Source organism: Oncorhynchus kisutch, linkage group LG23 (genome assembly GCF_002021735.2).
Source record: "Oncorhynchus kisutch isolate 150728-3 linkage group LG23, Okis_V2, whole genome shotgun sequence".
Taxonomy (NCBI): Eukaryota; Metazoa; Chordata; class Actinopteri; order Salmoniformes; family Salmonidae; genus Oncorhynchus; species Oncorhynchus kisutch.
In genome coordinates, this window is record NC_034196.2 from 35,702,742 (window position 1) to 35,717,270 (window position 14,529).

The 14,529-nt window shown below is 43.4% G+C and overlaps 2 protein-coding genes across 2 annotated transcripts; both read right to left on the reverse strand.

Moving 5' to 3' along the window:
• Window positions 1-275: 275 nt before the first annotated feature.
• Window positions 276-10,260, reverse strand: LOC109868763 (outer dense fiber protein 2-like). Its single transcript, XM_031802367.1, is given in 13 exon segments — window positions 276-1,728; window positions 1,890-2,015; window positions 2,214-2,376; window positions 4,503-4,603; window positions 4,836-5,099; window positions 7,155-7,265; window positions 7,777-7,884; window positions 8,111-8,296; window positions 8,512-8,628; window positions 8,737-8,810; window positions 8,974-9,046; window positions 9,385-9,510; window positions 9,755-10,260. Coding segments are annotated over 13 exon segments (1,746 nt in total). The 5' UTR covers window positions 9,881-10,260; the 3' UTR covers window positions 276-1,557.
• A 1,606-nt stretch (window positions 10,261-11,866) lies between these two features.
• On the reverse strand, window positions 11,867-14,342 carry LOC116352888 (outer dense fiber protein 2-like). The gene is made up of 6 exons (XM_031802366.1): window positions 13,975-14,342; window positions 13,430-13,537; window positions 13,071-13,184; window positions 12,706-12,858; window positions 12,382-12,572; window positions 11,867-11,918 (listed from the first exon to the last, which is right to left on the reverse strand). Exons 1-5 carry the CDS (start codon window positions 13,975-13,977, stop codon window positions 12,549-12,551), a joined length of 402 nt encoding a protein of 133 aa, XP_031658226.1. The 5' UTR covers window positions 13,978-14,342; the 3' UTR covers window positions 11,867-11,918; window positions 12,382-12,548.
• Window positions 14,343-14,529: the final 187 nt, after the last annotated feature.

The following is a 14,529-nucleotide window of genomic DNA, read 5'->3' on the forward strand; positions in this document are numbered from 1 at the left end:
TTTGTGCAGATAACCAACAATTTACGACATTTGGAATGAGACTAACGTGAGGTAAAGAATAATTCATTAATCAGAAGACTAGGTGATCAGATATTAAAATATCTGAAAGTTATATTAGGAATATCTGAATATTTTCCTTGGTGCCCCGACTTCCTAGTTAATTACAGTTACGTGATTAAGTAGTTTAATCACGTAATAATTAGAGACATTTTGATAGAGATCCATCTTCAGTTTAATGATGCCAAAGACACAACAGCTATTACCAGAAAAAAAAGGACCTTTTAAATTGCTTTATTGTAACAACACTTTCAAGGTATATAAAATAATTTATTAAAGTATAAAAAATATATCCTATTTCATAATTAAAGTAGAAGTACAACTATTACAATTATCGCCAAGAGCACATCAACTCCTACTGACCCAAATAAACAGTAAAAACAACCCAAACTAAATCATTAGTTTCATTGATATGGCCTTGGTTAGCAGATAGCACCAATCATTAGCCTGGGTACTATTCTTTTTGTGTCAACATGCCGCTCCTCGTCACGCCAAACATGACAAGGAGTTGACATGATAGCACAAAAAGATCTGGGACCAGGCTAATCAATCATAGCACAAATGGAACAATTCCGTAACATGATAAGATGATAAATAGACGGATGCTGTATATGACAACTATGCGACAGGGTAGCTAGACAGCTATGGTTTGGTACAGTACATTTGTTAGGTGGGTGGCTAGCTATATAGTGTTGTACAGGAAAGAATGATACAGTTTGCTGAGATATCATGAACCGTAGAGGTGAAAACATAATGGACTTAGTAGGACATCAACAACTATAGGACAACTGTAACAATTACTGTAGACAAGCAGGAAGTAAATCCCCAAAACATTCCTTATCCCAGCACACTTCAGTTGGTAGAGCATGGCGTCAGCAATGCCAGGGTTGTGGATTTGATTCCCAGAGCTACCCATACATAAAATGTATGCACGCATAAGTTGCTTTGGATAAAAGCGACTGCTAAATGGCATATATTATTCAACTAGTGACTTTCCGGGAGTCAGGCTCTGATGAAGGTGATTCATGCCTAAACGTAAGCCTATTGTTTTTTTGTCCTGTCAATAAATGTATCAGATTTACCCAGAAACAGAAGGCTCCTTTTTCTGTATTCTCCCTGATAGTCACTAGTTAAAGCGTCCTGGGGTAAAGGAGTGGTTTTTTGGGATTTCCAAGTCCCTCAGCCGAACAGATGATTCCTTTTTTGTTTTAGCAGGACTGAAGCGTGTTTGGGTGTACTTTTCCAAGCTGGAAGTGAAGACTGTGTAAACTATTAATGTCTGCAAACAGCACTTTCCTTTCTTGAAAAAAGTGATATATTATAGCCATATTGATATTGTATAATTGTAACATATACACACTCAAAATCCACATATTTCATATAGATGAAAAGAGCCCTCTGAAAATGGACCTGGATAAATAAGTGTGTTTGGGGAGAGTATCCTCAGATGGGATAGGTGTGTGTGTCTGTGTTCTGAGAGAATCTTCGGGGATGGTCCCCTCAGATAGGAGAGGGGGCCCGCAGAGAGCTGGTGAGGACTAAGTCGCCGAACACGTTGGCATAGGATGCTTTGAGGAACTGGACGTAGTTCTGCAGACTCCTGTTGATGCTGTCTGACTGCTCCAGACGATCCTTCACATCCTGCAGACGCGACTGGTAACGCCGCTCCACCTGAAGGGGAGCACACAAATAGTTATGAAATGATCTCTGATTGTGTAAGGTCAGTATTGTCGTGATTCAATGTCTTTGACCACAATAGGTTTAGAGACTATCATAGATTATAATCAGAGTTTTACACGAGAGATGTGCATTTTTAAAACACTCGCCCACACCTCCTCTTTGCTACGGCGTAGGGTGGTGAGTTCTGTGGCGGTTCTGCTCAACTGTGTCTCTAGGTCCACCACCTTGGACTGGGTGGAGCGCTCTTTGGTGGACGCACGCTCCCGGATGTTGGACACCTATACACCAGGACAGAGATACTCCATCAGACAGAGCAACGGACTTCTCACCTTGTTACAACAAAGATAAAACATCCTCAGGGAAGAAAACTATTGTCATAGTATTTTAGCTGATGTCGTGGTGAGATTTTTGTTGTCTGAAAATGACTGCTCCCCAGCCTCCCACTGTCCCCAGGCAGCCAGGAGCCCCAGACAGACCTGCAGTCGGGCGTCTTCTAAAGCCTCCTCCAGCTGGCGGGTCAGGTGGGTGCACTCACGGGCCTTCTCCTCCAGACAGAGATGGTTGCTGTGGATGGTCTCCTCCCGCTTGGCGATCACCCCTGCCAGGTCCCTGTATTGACTGGTGGCCTCCTCCAACTTCCTGTAAGGGAGAGACAGGGTGGGAAGGAGGGAGGGAGGGATAGGGTGGTTAAAGGGAGAGATAGAGGGGAGGGCTGTACGACCCATGTAAGCTCACACATACATCACACGGGATACATAAACACACACAGAGGGGGGGGTCACATGTATCCGCCAGGGTCACACACTAACACTGTACTGTATGTCACTTTGGATATACAGTTGAAGTCGGAGGTTTACATACAGTATAGCCAAATACATTTAAACTCAGTTTTTCACAATTCCTGACATTTAATCAGAGTAAAAATTCCCTGTCTTAAGTCAGTTAGGATCACCACTATTTTAAGAATGTGAAATGTCAGAATAATAGTAGAGAGAATGATTTATTTCAGCTTTTATTTCTTTCATCACATTCCCAGTGGGTCAGCAGTTTACATACACTCAATTAGTATTTGGTAGCATTGCCTTTAAATTGTTTAACTTGGGTCAAACGTTTTGGGTAGCCTTCCACGAGCTTCCCACAATAAGTTGGGTGAATTTTTTGCTCATTCCTCCTGACAGAGCTGGTGTAACTGAGTCAGGTTTGTAGGCCTCCTTGCTCGCACACACTTTTCAGTTCTGCCCACAAATTCTCTATAGGATTGAGGTCAGGGCTTTGTGATGGCCACTCCAAAACCTTGACTTGGTTGTCCTTAATCCATTTTGCAACAACTTTGGAAATATGCTTGAGTTCATTGTCCATTTGGAAGACCCATTTGCGACCAAGCTTTAACTTCCTGACTGATGTCTTGAGATTTTGCTTCAATATATCCACATAATTTTCATTCCTCATGATGCCATCTATTATGTGAAGTGCACCAGTCCCTCCTGCAGCAAAGCACCCCCAACAACATGATGCTGCCACATCCGTGCTTCACAGTTGGGATGGTGTTCTTCGGCTTGCAAGCCTCCCCTTTCCCTCCAAACAAAACAAATGGTCATTATGGCCAAACAGTTTTATTTTTGTTTCATCAGACCAGAGGACATTTCTCCAAAAAGTACAATCTTCGCCCCCATGTGCAGTTGCAAACCATAGTCTGGCTTTTTTATGGCGGTTTTGGAGCAGTGGTTTCTTCCTTGCTGAGCGGCCTTTCACGTTATGTCGATATAGGACTTGTTTTACTGTGGATATAGAAACATTTGTACCTGTTTCCTCCAGCATCTTCACAAGGTCTTTTGCTGTTGTTCTGGGATTGATTTGCACTTTTCGCACCAAATACATTCATCTCTAAGACACATCTCTAAGAGACACAACTCGTCTCCTTCCTGAGCGGTATGACGGCTGCGTGGTCCCATGGTGTTTCTAATTGCGTACTATTGTTTGTACAGATGAACCAGACTTGTGGAGGTCTACAATTTTTCTTCTGAGGTCTTGGCTGATTTCTTTAGATTTTTCCATGAGGTCAAACAAAGAGGCACTGAGTTTGAAGGTAGGCCTTGAAATACATCCACAGGTACACCTCCAATTGACTAAAATGATGTCAATTAGACTATCAGAAGCTTCTAAAGCCATGATATCATTTTCTGGAATTTTCCAAGCTGTTTAAAGGCACAGTTAATTTAGTGTATTTAAACTTCTGACTCAGTGGAATTGTGATACAGTGAATTATAAGTGAAATTGTAAACAATTGTTGGAGAAATGTTCTAACCGACTTGCCAAAACTATAGTTTGTTAACAAGAAAATTGTGGAGTGGTTGAAAAACGAGTTTTAATGACTCCAACCTAAGTGTATGTAAACTTCAGTCTTCAACTGTAGTAGTCAGGGGCGCGACTTTGGTGGGGGGGACATACTTTTAAAATTATTATTATTTAATTTTTATAGTCTGATAAACACTCCAAACAGCCTACACGACCGCTCGGAGGCGTCCGCAAAGCACACCGTTGCCTCGTTTTGTATCACATTCCAATGATAAAACTGGGGGGGCACAAAAATGCATGTCCCCCTGTCCCCAGCGAAAGTTGCACCCCTGATATTAGTTATCATATTACAAACACACACAGGAACATGCACACTGTACACACATACAAACTCATACTGTTCAGTGTGTAATGATATTCATGCGGGTCACTGCAAGTGTCAGGCTCTGGAATGGCCGTAACTGTCTGACCTCTCTAGACTCTCCACACGGTGTTGCAGCTGTTTGTTCTCCTCCAACAGGACCGAGTTCTTCACTCTCACCAGCTCCACCTGGGTGCCTTGTTGCTCCACCTAGAGAGAGACACACACACACACACCACCGATTAATAAACCATTAATAACACCAATAAATCCACAGTCTGGAAGCATACCATTAAGTTTTGTGTGCAGCACACACACCATGCTCAGGTCAGCCAAGGTGGCACACACACACACACACACACACACACACTCACACACACACACTTCCCAGCTCCCATACACACACACACACACTTTCCACTGCCCCCCTCCACATACACACCTTCATGCGCAGGTCGGACAGGGCAGTGGTCAGCTCGGTGCTGTGTCTCTCCTGGGCGTGTTCCCTGTCCTGAGCTTCCTCCAGTAGGACCTCGGTGCACCGCAGTGCCTCAGGAAGAGGCTCCAGCTCTGTCAGCCGGCCCAGCAGCTCCCTACGCACCACCTCCAACTCCCTCTCCATCTGGTCCCGGACCTCCTGCGCCTCGCATTCCGTTTGTCCCAGCCTGGCACAATACTCGTCCGCCTTCGCCCGCGTCTTCACCACCTGAGTGATGGGCAATGGCTAGCATTACACAGATGCACTAACACACATAGGGCATCCAGGAACAGTGCACGCACGCACACACACACACACACAGTTATTTATTTAAGCAATAAGGCACAAGGGGGGTGTGGTACAGTTGAAGTCGGAAGTTTACATACACTTAGGTTGGAGTCATTAAAACTCATTTTTCAACCACTCCACAAATGTCTTGTTAACAAACTATAGTCTTGGCAAGTCGGTTAGGACATCTACTTTGTGCATGACAAGTAATTTTTCCAACAATTATTTCACTTATAATTCACTGTATCACAATTCCATTGGGTCAGAAGTTGACTGTGCCTTTAAACAGCTTGGAAAATTCCAGAAAATTATGTCATGGCTTTAGAAGCTTCTGATAGGCTAATTGACATAATTTGAGTCAATACCTACCTTCAAACTCAGTGCCTCTTTGCTTGACATGGGAAAATCAATGTATTTATTTTTTTACCTCCACAAGTCTGGTTCATCCTTGGGAGCAATTTCCAAATGCCTGAAGGTACCACGTTCATCTGTACAAACAATAGTACGCAAGTATTAACAGCATGAGACCACGCAGCCGTCATACCGCTCAAGAAGGAGACGCGTTCTGTCTCCTGGAGATGAACGTACTTTGGTGCGAAAAGTGCAAATTAATCCCAGAACAACAGCAAAGGACCTTGTGAAGATGCTGGAGGAAACAGGTACAAAAGTAACTATCCACAGTAAAACGAGTCCTATATCGACATAAACTGAAAGGCCGCTCAGCAAGGAAGAAGCCACTGCTTCAAAACCGTCATAAAAAAGCCAGACTACAGTTTGCAAATGCACATGGGGACAAAAATCGTACTTTTTGGAAAAATGTCCTCTGGTCTGATGAAACAAAAATAGAACTGTTTGGCCATAATGACCACGGTTATGTTTGGAGGAAAAAGGGTGAGGCTTGCAAGCCGAAGAACACCATCCCAACAATGAAGCACAGGGGTGGCAGCATCATGTTGTGGGCGCGCTTTGCTGCAGGAGAGACTGGTGCACTTCACATAATAGATGGCATCATGAGGCATGAAAATTATGTGGATATATTGAAGCAAAATCTCAAGACATGAGTCAGGAAGTTAAAGCTTGGTCGCAAATGGGTCTTCCAAATGGACAATGACCCCAAGCATACTTCCAAAGTTGTGGCAAAATGGCTTAAGGACAACAAAGTCAAGGTTTTGGAGTGGCCATCACAAAGCCCTGACCTCAATCCTATAGAAAATTTGTGGGCAGAACTGAAAAAGCGTGTGCGAGCAAGGAGGCCTACAAACCTGACGCAGTTACACCAGCTCTGTCAGGAAGGATGGGCCAAAATTTACCCAATTTATTGTGGGAAGCTCGTGGAAGGCTACCCGAAACATTTGACCCAAGTTAAACAATTTAAAGACAATGCTACAAAATTGAGTGTATGTAAACTTCTGACCCACTGGGAATGTGATGAAAGAAATAAAAGCTGAAATAAATCATTCTCTCTACAATTATTCTGACATTTGACATTCTTAAAATAAAGTGGTGATCCTAACTGACCTAAGACAGGGAATTTTTACTCTGATTAAATGTCAGGACTTGTGAAAAACTGAGTTTAAATGTATTTGGCTATGGTGTATGTAAACTTCAGACTTCAACTGTATATGGCCAATATACCATGGCTAAGGGCTGTTCTTACGCACGACGCAAAGCGGAGTGCCTGGATACAGCCCTTAGCTGTGGTATATTGGTAATATACTACAAATCCCCCGAGGTGCCTTACTGCTATTATGAACTGGTTACCCCTGTAATTAGAAATAAATGTTTTGTCATACCCGTGGTACACGGTCTGACCCCGCCTTGCGTTGTGCATAAGAACAGCCCTTAGCCGTGGTATATTGGCCATATACCACACCTCCTCGGGCCTTATTGCTTAATTCTCTTTCATTTAGTATATTATTGCATGTTTGTGGGCACTGTATATGGGTACGACGTGGGCGTATACTTGTGTGTGTGTGTGTGTGTGTGTGTACATACCTGGGTCTTATAGCTGTCTACCAGGCTCTCGTATTGCTTCACAGAGGCTTTGACTTGTTGTACCTCTGACTGGGACAGAGCCAGCTTCTACTCCACAGCAGATAACCTGGCCTGAATGAGGGAAACACACACATATGGCTGTCAGCCTGCAGTATAGAACGGTGTACATGTGTGTACCAGAATAATCTGACCGCAAATCGGTGTTATGATGCAATGAAGCAATCTATTATCTGGTCAGCTAAATCTATGAATAATTAATTACGTTTGTATCTTTAATGTACTGAAACCAGAACCAACACATACGATTTGTTAGGTACCGGGTAGAAATGGGATTCTCGTAAAATAAGAAAGTACCACATAATGGATTGGTACAGAAACAGATTAAAGGGGAAGGGAAACACTAGGCTTTAGAATGTCAGCTAACTGTAACGTTGCTTAGCTTTACTTCCTAAAGTGTTTACATTCCCCTTTAAAGCCCAATGAAAAATATCTATAAATGGCGTATGCGACCAATGACTTTGATTTGACTATATTTTACATTTGACATATTCATGATTGTGCTTGATTCTGTGTCCCCTCTTATTTTGGGAGAAAATGGTCAATCAACTGAAGCTTCTCTCACCTGTTGAGGACTGAGACCCATCTCTAGCTGAGTCTTGTCCTTCATTTCCTGGGCATGGCGACCACGCCAGTTCTCTGCTGCTGATAGGGCCTCTGCCATCTGATTCTCCTGTGAAGTCAACAATATCATCCAATAGATTTGAACATTATTTAAGCCAGGCCCCGCAGAGCTACACGGTACATCTGGCTGTTGTTCTAGCCCATTACTAACAAAGGTTGACTAATCATCAAGCTATTCTTCTGTGGGATATCTTGTTCCTAAGCACTGATTCAAGGTCAGTTTTTAAAATAAAAATTAGACACAGTTAGGCCACCTTCTCCTCCCCTTCACCTACCACATCCAGTAGCTGGGTGCTGAGCTGCCCGGCGGTATCTTCGCTGCGTTCATCCCGGTGTTTCTGGGCCCGTGTGGCCCTCTTCAGGTCCTCTTTGTCGGCCTCAGCCTGAAGTTTCAGACCCCGCAACTGCTCCAGCAGGTGACCCATCTCTCCCTGCTGCTGACTGGCCGCCCACTCCAGGTTCTTGACAAATCCGAAAGCAGAGGGTGAAAAAAAAACATACAGGAAGAAATTGTCTGCAGAAGAAAAAATATTTGTAGTGGGAATTATCTTTTCACTTTTCTTTTACAATAAGGCATAGGCAAAGTATGTAAATATAGCAAAATGAAGCTGCTCCAGAGCAAGATGAATTGCGTACTAAACAGAATCCACACAACAAACATGTCACTCTACTCTACCTTGATTTGCACAGCAAGGCGGTTGTTGTCAGCCTCTTTGCTGCGTAACTGGCTCTGCAAGTCTGCACGAGTAGACTCCAGCACTTTAGACAATTCGCCTGTGGTCTTAGCATTCTCCTGGAACATCAACAGACAGAAAATACAGTATCATAATCATTCAAATAATTAAATATTTGATGAACACGCTGTGAGTGTGTGAGACACATTACTGCCTCTGTACTTCACCTTCTCTGTGTCCAGAAGCGTAGTCAGTTGCTTCACCTCCCTCTCTTTCTCTTGCAGTTTCACCACAATATTCTGTGTGATGACATGCCATGTTTATAATATGCTTATAGTGTAATGTATGCCTTACGAATGACACAGACATAAACTTCAGTAGGACCTTCTTCTATTCATCAACTGCCCCAAGAGCACAAACCATTTTGAAGAGGACATTTTGGTGATTCGTTATTCAAGGAATATTTTTTTCTGCCTCTGTGTCTGTCAGCCTCTTCAGAAGTACATCTTTCTGTTCTGACATCCTCGTGGATTCCAGCTGTTCAAAAAACAAACAAGAAACAGCCACCACAACAGGTAAAAGTGCAGTTATAAGAGAGGGCCTTATTTCGGGCCACAACATGAGATTGTGAGTTGTAATTGGCTTGCTGCCTCATCCTGCTCCTGAAAGTCATTGGTTCCTCATCTTGTCAGCATTTTCACCATCCTGGAAGTTGTTGAAACTTAGGGGTTCAAGTAGGGTTAGGGTTCAGGGTAAGTAAAGTATCTTTGCTAATCATGCTGTGGCCCTAAATCAAGGCATGTTATAGCTAAAAGTAAGTTCTACTCTACTGCAGGCCAATCTGACCTCTACTGGCCTGAAGCATGTACCGGTACCTCACGTCCGTGCTGTTCCCTCAGTAGGTGGCGCAGCGTGATGTTGGTGGCCTCAAACGTCTCCAATTTCTGGAGCAGCAGCTCCTTCTGACGCGCCAGGAGAGAAGACTCAGTCCCAGACATCCTCTTTTCCAACCAAATTAAAGAATTTCATATTTCAACACCTACATTATATCCTGAGGTTGCACCTACCATATGCATTTTGAAAACATATATTGGTTTCTTAGCATGGTTGGGGTCAATTCAGTCAACTGAGGAAGTTACCTAATATCCCCTCTGAAAATAACAAATAGACTGAATTGGCATGTCAATCCATCCCCTGAATTGAAATTGTGCTGAACCCCCTAACCCCGTCTCTGTTGTCACTCACGCTGGTGCTGACACTCCTCATCTTAGTGATGGTCTCTCTGTGGGCTGACACCTGTATTGCAGCCTCTGTCCCATCTATCTCAGCCTCCATCAACTTCCTGAGCAGAGTGTCCTTCTCCAGCTGCATCGACTCCATAGACCTGTCTAGTCTGGACAGATGTGTAGGCAGACGTCGTATGAGAGGCAGAGGAATTGCAGATTGTGAATATGGGACACAGAAAGGAAAGATTGTTGTATTATAAACTGGGTGGTTTGAGCCCTGAATGCTGATTGGCTGACAGATGTGGTATATCAGACTGTATACCACATTTATTTTTACTGCTCTAATTATGTTGGTTACCAGTTTATAATAGCAATAATGCATCTTGGGGGTTTGTGGTATATGGCTAATGGTTCTACCACACCCCCACAGGCTTTATTGCTTAATTATACACTAAGTATACAAAACATTAAGAACACCTTCCTAATATTGAGTTGCACCCCCCTTTTCCCTCAGAACAGCCTCAATTCGTTGGTGCCTGGACTCTACAAGGTGTCGATGCTGGCCTATGTTGACTCCAATGCTTCCCACAATTGTGTCAAGTTGGCTGGATGTCCTTTGGGTGTTGTACCATTCTTGATACACATTGGAAACTGTTGAGCTTAAAAAACCCAGCAGCGCTGCAGTTGTTGACAGAAACCGCCGCGCCTGGCACCTACTACCATACCCCGTTCAAAGTCACTTAAATCTTTTGTCTTGTCCCAAGGCTTAAAAATCATTCTTTAACCTGTCTCCTCCCCTTCACCTACACTGATTGAAGTGGATTTAACAAGTGACATCAATAAGGGATCATAGCTTTCACCTAGATTCACCTGGTCAGTCTGTCATGGAAAGAGTAAGTGTTATTAATGTTTTGTACACTCAGATTTTATTTTATTTGACCAGGTAAATTGACTGAGAACACATTATCATTTAAAATCAATTTTATTGGTCACATACACATGGTTAGCAGATGTAACTGCGAGTGTAGTGAAATGCTTATGCTTCTAGATCCGACAGTGCAGCAGTATCTAACAGGTAATATCTAACAACTCCACAACAAAACCTAATACACACAATCTAGTAAAGGAATGGGATGAGAATATATATGTATAAAATATATGGATGAGCAGTGACAGAGCAGCTAAGATGCAATAGATAGTAAAGAATAGATAGTGAAGGATACAGTATAAAACATATGAGATGAATAATGCAAGATATGTAAACATTCTTAAAGTGGCAGAATTAAAGTGACTAGTGTTCCATTTATTAAATTGGCCAATGATATCAAGTCTGTAAGTAGGCAGCCGCCTCTCTGTGCTAGTGGTGGCTGTTTAACAATCTGATGGCCTTGAGATAGAACCTGTTTTTCAATCTCTCTGTCCCAGCTTTGATGCACCAGTACTGACCTCGCCTTCTGGATGGAAGCGGGGTGAATAGGTAGTGGCTCGGGTGGTTATTGTCCTTGATTATATTTCTTTCTTCCTGTGACATTGGGTGTTGTAGGTGTCCTGGAGGGCAGGGAGCTTGTCCCCGGTGATGCGTTGTGCAGACCGCACCACCCTCTGGAGAGCCCTGCAGTTGTGGGCGGTGCAGTTGCCGTACCAGGTGGTGATACAGCCCGACAGGATGCTCTCAATTGTGCACCTGTAAAATTTAGTGAGCGTTTCCAATGACAAGCCACATTTTTTCAGCCTCCTGAGGTTGAAGAGAAGCTGACATTGAGTGAGAGATTATTTTCCTGACACCACCCCCCGAAGGCCCTCACCTCCTCCCTGTAGGCTGTCTCGTCGTTGTTGGTAATCAAGCCTACCACTGTTGTGTCGTCTGCAAACTTGATGATTGAGTTGGAGGCGTGCATGGCCACGCAGTTGTGGGTGAACAGGGAGTACAGGAGGGGGCTGAGAACGCACCCTGGTGGGGCCCCAGTGTTGAGGATCCTACTTTCACCACCTGGGGGCAGCCGTCAGGAAGTCCAGGACCCAGTTTCACAGGGCGGGGTCGAGAACCCAGGGTCTCAAGCTTAATGATGAGTTTGGAGGGAACTATGGTGTAGTCAATGAACAGCATTCTTACATAGATATTCCTCTTATCCAGATGGGATAGGGCAGTGTGCAGTGTGATGGCGATTGCATCGTCTGTGGACCTATTGGGGCGGTAAGCAAATTGGAGTGTGTCTAGGGTGACAGGTAGTCATATCATTGTATGACATTATAACAGGCCAGTGATATTTTGCATGGCTCGCGAGTCACTGGTGGCTCTCGACAATAAATCAGATGTTATATATAAAGAACTACTAAATAGACCTTATTTTATTACAAGGACTATTAATGAGTTAAAGGCGTCTGAGAATCATGGCTCATCATCACAGTCATAACAACTCTGGACAACTCATACCTGCAGGCAACAGGGTATTGAATCCCATCTTCCTCTCTGTCTGCCACTCACTATCTGTTTCCCTCTCTACTTTCTGACTAACACTGTCCATAAAATACAGTACATTTTTAATACAGGGCAAAAATAAGAAAATAAGTTATAAGCTGTAACGTTACGAAAACAAAGTCAATTAAAATAAACTATGGTTTCAAGTGCGTCTGTCTGGTCCATACCTGCTGGTGCAGTCGCTCTCGTCCAGCATCTTCTCCATGGAGTGGCGCAGGCGGGAGTTCTCCCTCTCCGTGACCTCCAGCTCATTGCACACCTCGGCCAGCTCCTCCTCCTGCTCCTCGATGACCTGCTGGGAGGCGCTAAGTTTCTCAGACTGCCACTCCAGCAGCTACTCCTTCCTTCGCAGCTCCACCTATACACACACACACACACTTATAAGATTAAATAAATGTTGTATCAAGAGGTAGGGAACTAGGGGAACTTGTGCATCCGGTCCTAAGGAGAATTTTACAGGAGGGACAGACCACACTTTTGAACGTGCTGACCTCAGTCTTCAGGCTGTCAATCTTCCTCTCGTACTGGTTGATTCGTCCATGCAACACTTCCTCCTCCTCTGACGAGAGGTCGGCAAATCGCAGCAGAGAGTGGGAGATCTCAGACTGAGGTAATGGTGTGATCTCCAGACGATGAGTATGCCCCTGAGACATGAATAGATTCAGTGACCACAGACTCTGGAAACATTGCGTCTTTTGATCCATTTTATAACATATTATTGAAAGCGTTGATAGGATAGTCTTGAAATTAGTTATTTTATAAAGATACTGCTTTAATAGGCGTATGGATACATTGTATTAGTGGCAATTAAGATAAATAGACAGACAAGATAAAAGGAGCGAATAGCATGTCAGACCTCCCATTTGTAGGAGGCATCCCGTATGGAGGCCTTCCCAGGCCGTATCCACGGCACTCGTGTCTTGACCTTTGCAGTAGGTCGCAGGTTCCCTCCATCGCCTTTAGTCTTACCCTAAAAAACAGACAGCATAAAACTCAAGGGAGACACTATGCTTTTACATGTAGTGCATGGTATACAGTATCAAATAGCATAAAAGAAAGAGTATACATTCAGAGACCCTTGGAAATAGTGTAAAACATTCTCCATGCTTTTCGTATCAATTCAGCACCTCAGGCCCTGAATCAGAACTGTATTGATAGGAAACTAGGACATCTAATGAACTTTTCAAAGTGTTCCCCTGAAAAGGTTTTTCCAACCTGTGGTGTCCTGGCAGGGCTCCTACTCTTCTTCACACGCACATGCGTGGTCTCATTCACGTGCACATGTAGGGGTGGTGAGATTGATCGGGTTCTCAGTGCTTTTTTCTGTAAAAAAAAAAAGCTGTGTGTCAACTACGCAAAGGCCACAAAATAACTCCCTCATCAGCTCAACCACTGTCAGAAACAGAGTCAATGGTGCAAAGCAGGCCTTGATAAGGGTACATCATCAAAAATCAAGGAAATTGGGGCAAGTGTAAACAAACAAGGTGGGGTTGATTCACTGTCAGATGTGATTCTTGTTTAGTAGGAGATTGTCTGTCAATCAAAAGATAAGTAGTTAGTTAGCCATTATACTAGCAAGCTAGATAGATACGTAGCTTATGAAATATAGTAGATACCACATGTAATGGCCTGGTAGCGTTAGCTAGCTAGCTATTTTGCTAAACCGAGTTTCTGCTAAAACAGACTGCGATGTGGAGAAATTGATTAGCTAAAAATAAGTTGAAGTGTCTACTGTAGCATTATCATCAGAAGTCACTCACCATGTGAAAACCCAAATATTCCTCGAAATGGTAGATTATGTATATTGTGAAATATATTTTACTTAGCTTGCTAGCATTTCATTCAACAGGCAAAGCTTCCTCCAAAACACCATTCTTCTGGTAGACTAGCATTCTGATAGGTGATTGGCTGATTCAAAACATTGCTGATCTGTGATTGGAGCAAAGAACTGACCTTGGTGTTTTATGGTCCACGTTGTTGATAGCAACGGGTTCCCTGGAAACCGTCCAAGCCTACACAAGTTTGCTTTGGCTGGGGTTGCTCTCCTCTCCTGGGGTCATGTTTTGAAGTGCTTATGCAGCAGGTTAGAATAATTAACTTAGCAGGTTAGGATAATTAGGTTACATAAAATGCTAAACGCATCAAATCAAAATCAAATCAAATGTATTTATATAGCCCTTCGTACATCAGCTGATATCTCAAAGTGCTGTACAGAAACCCAGCCTAAAACCCCAAACAGCAAGCAATGCAGGTGTTGAAGCACGTTGGCTAGGAAAAACTCCCTAGAAAGGCCAAAACCTAGGAAGAAACCTAGA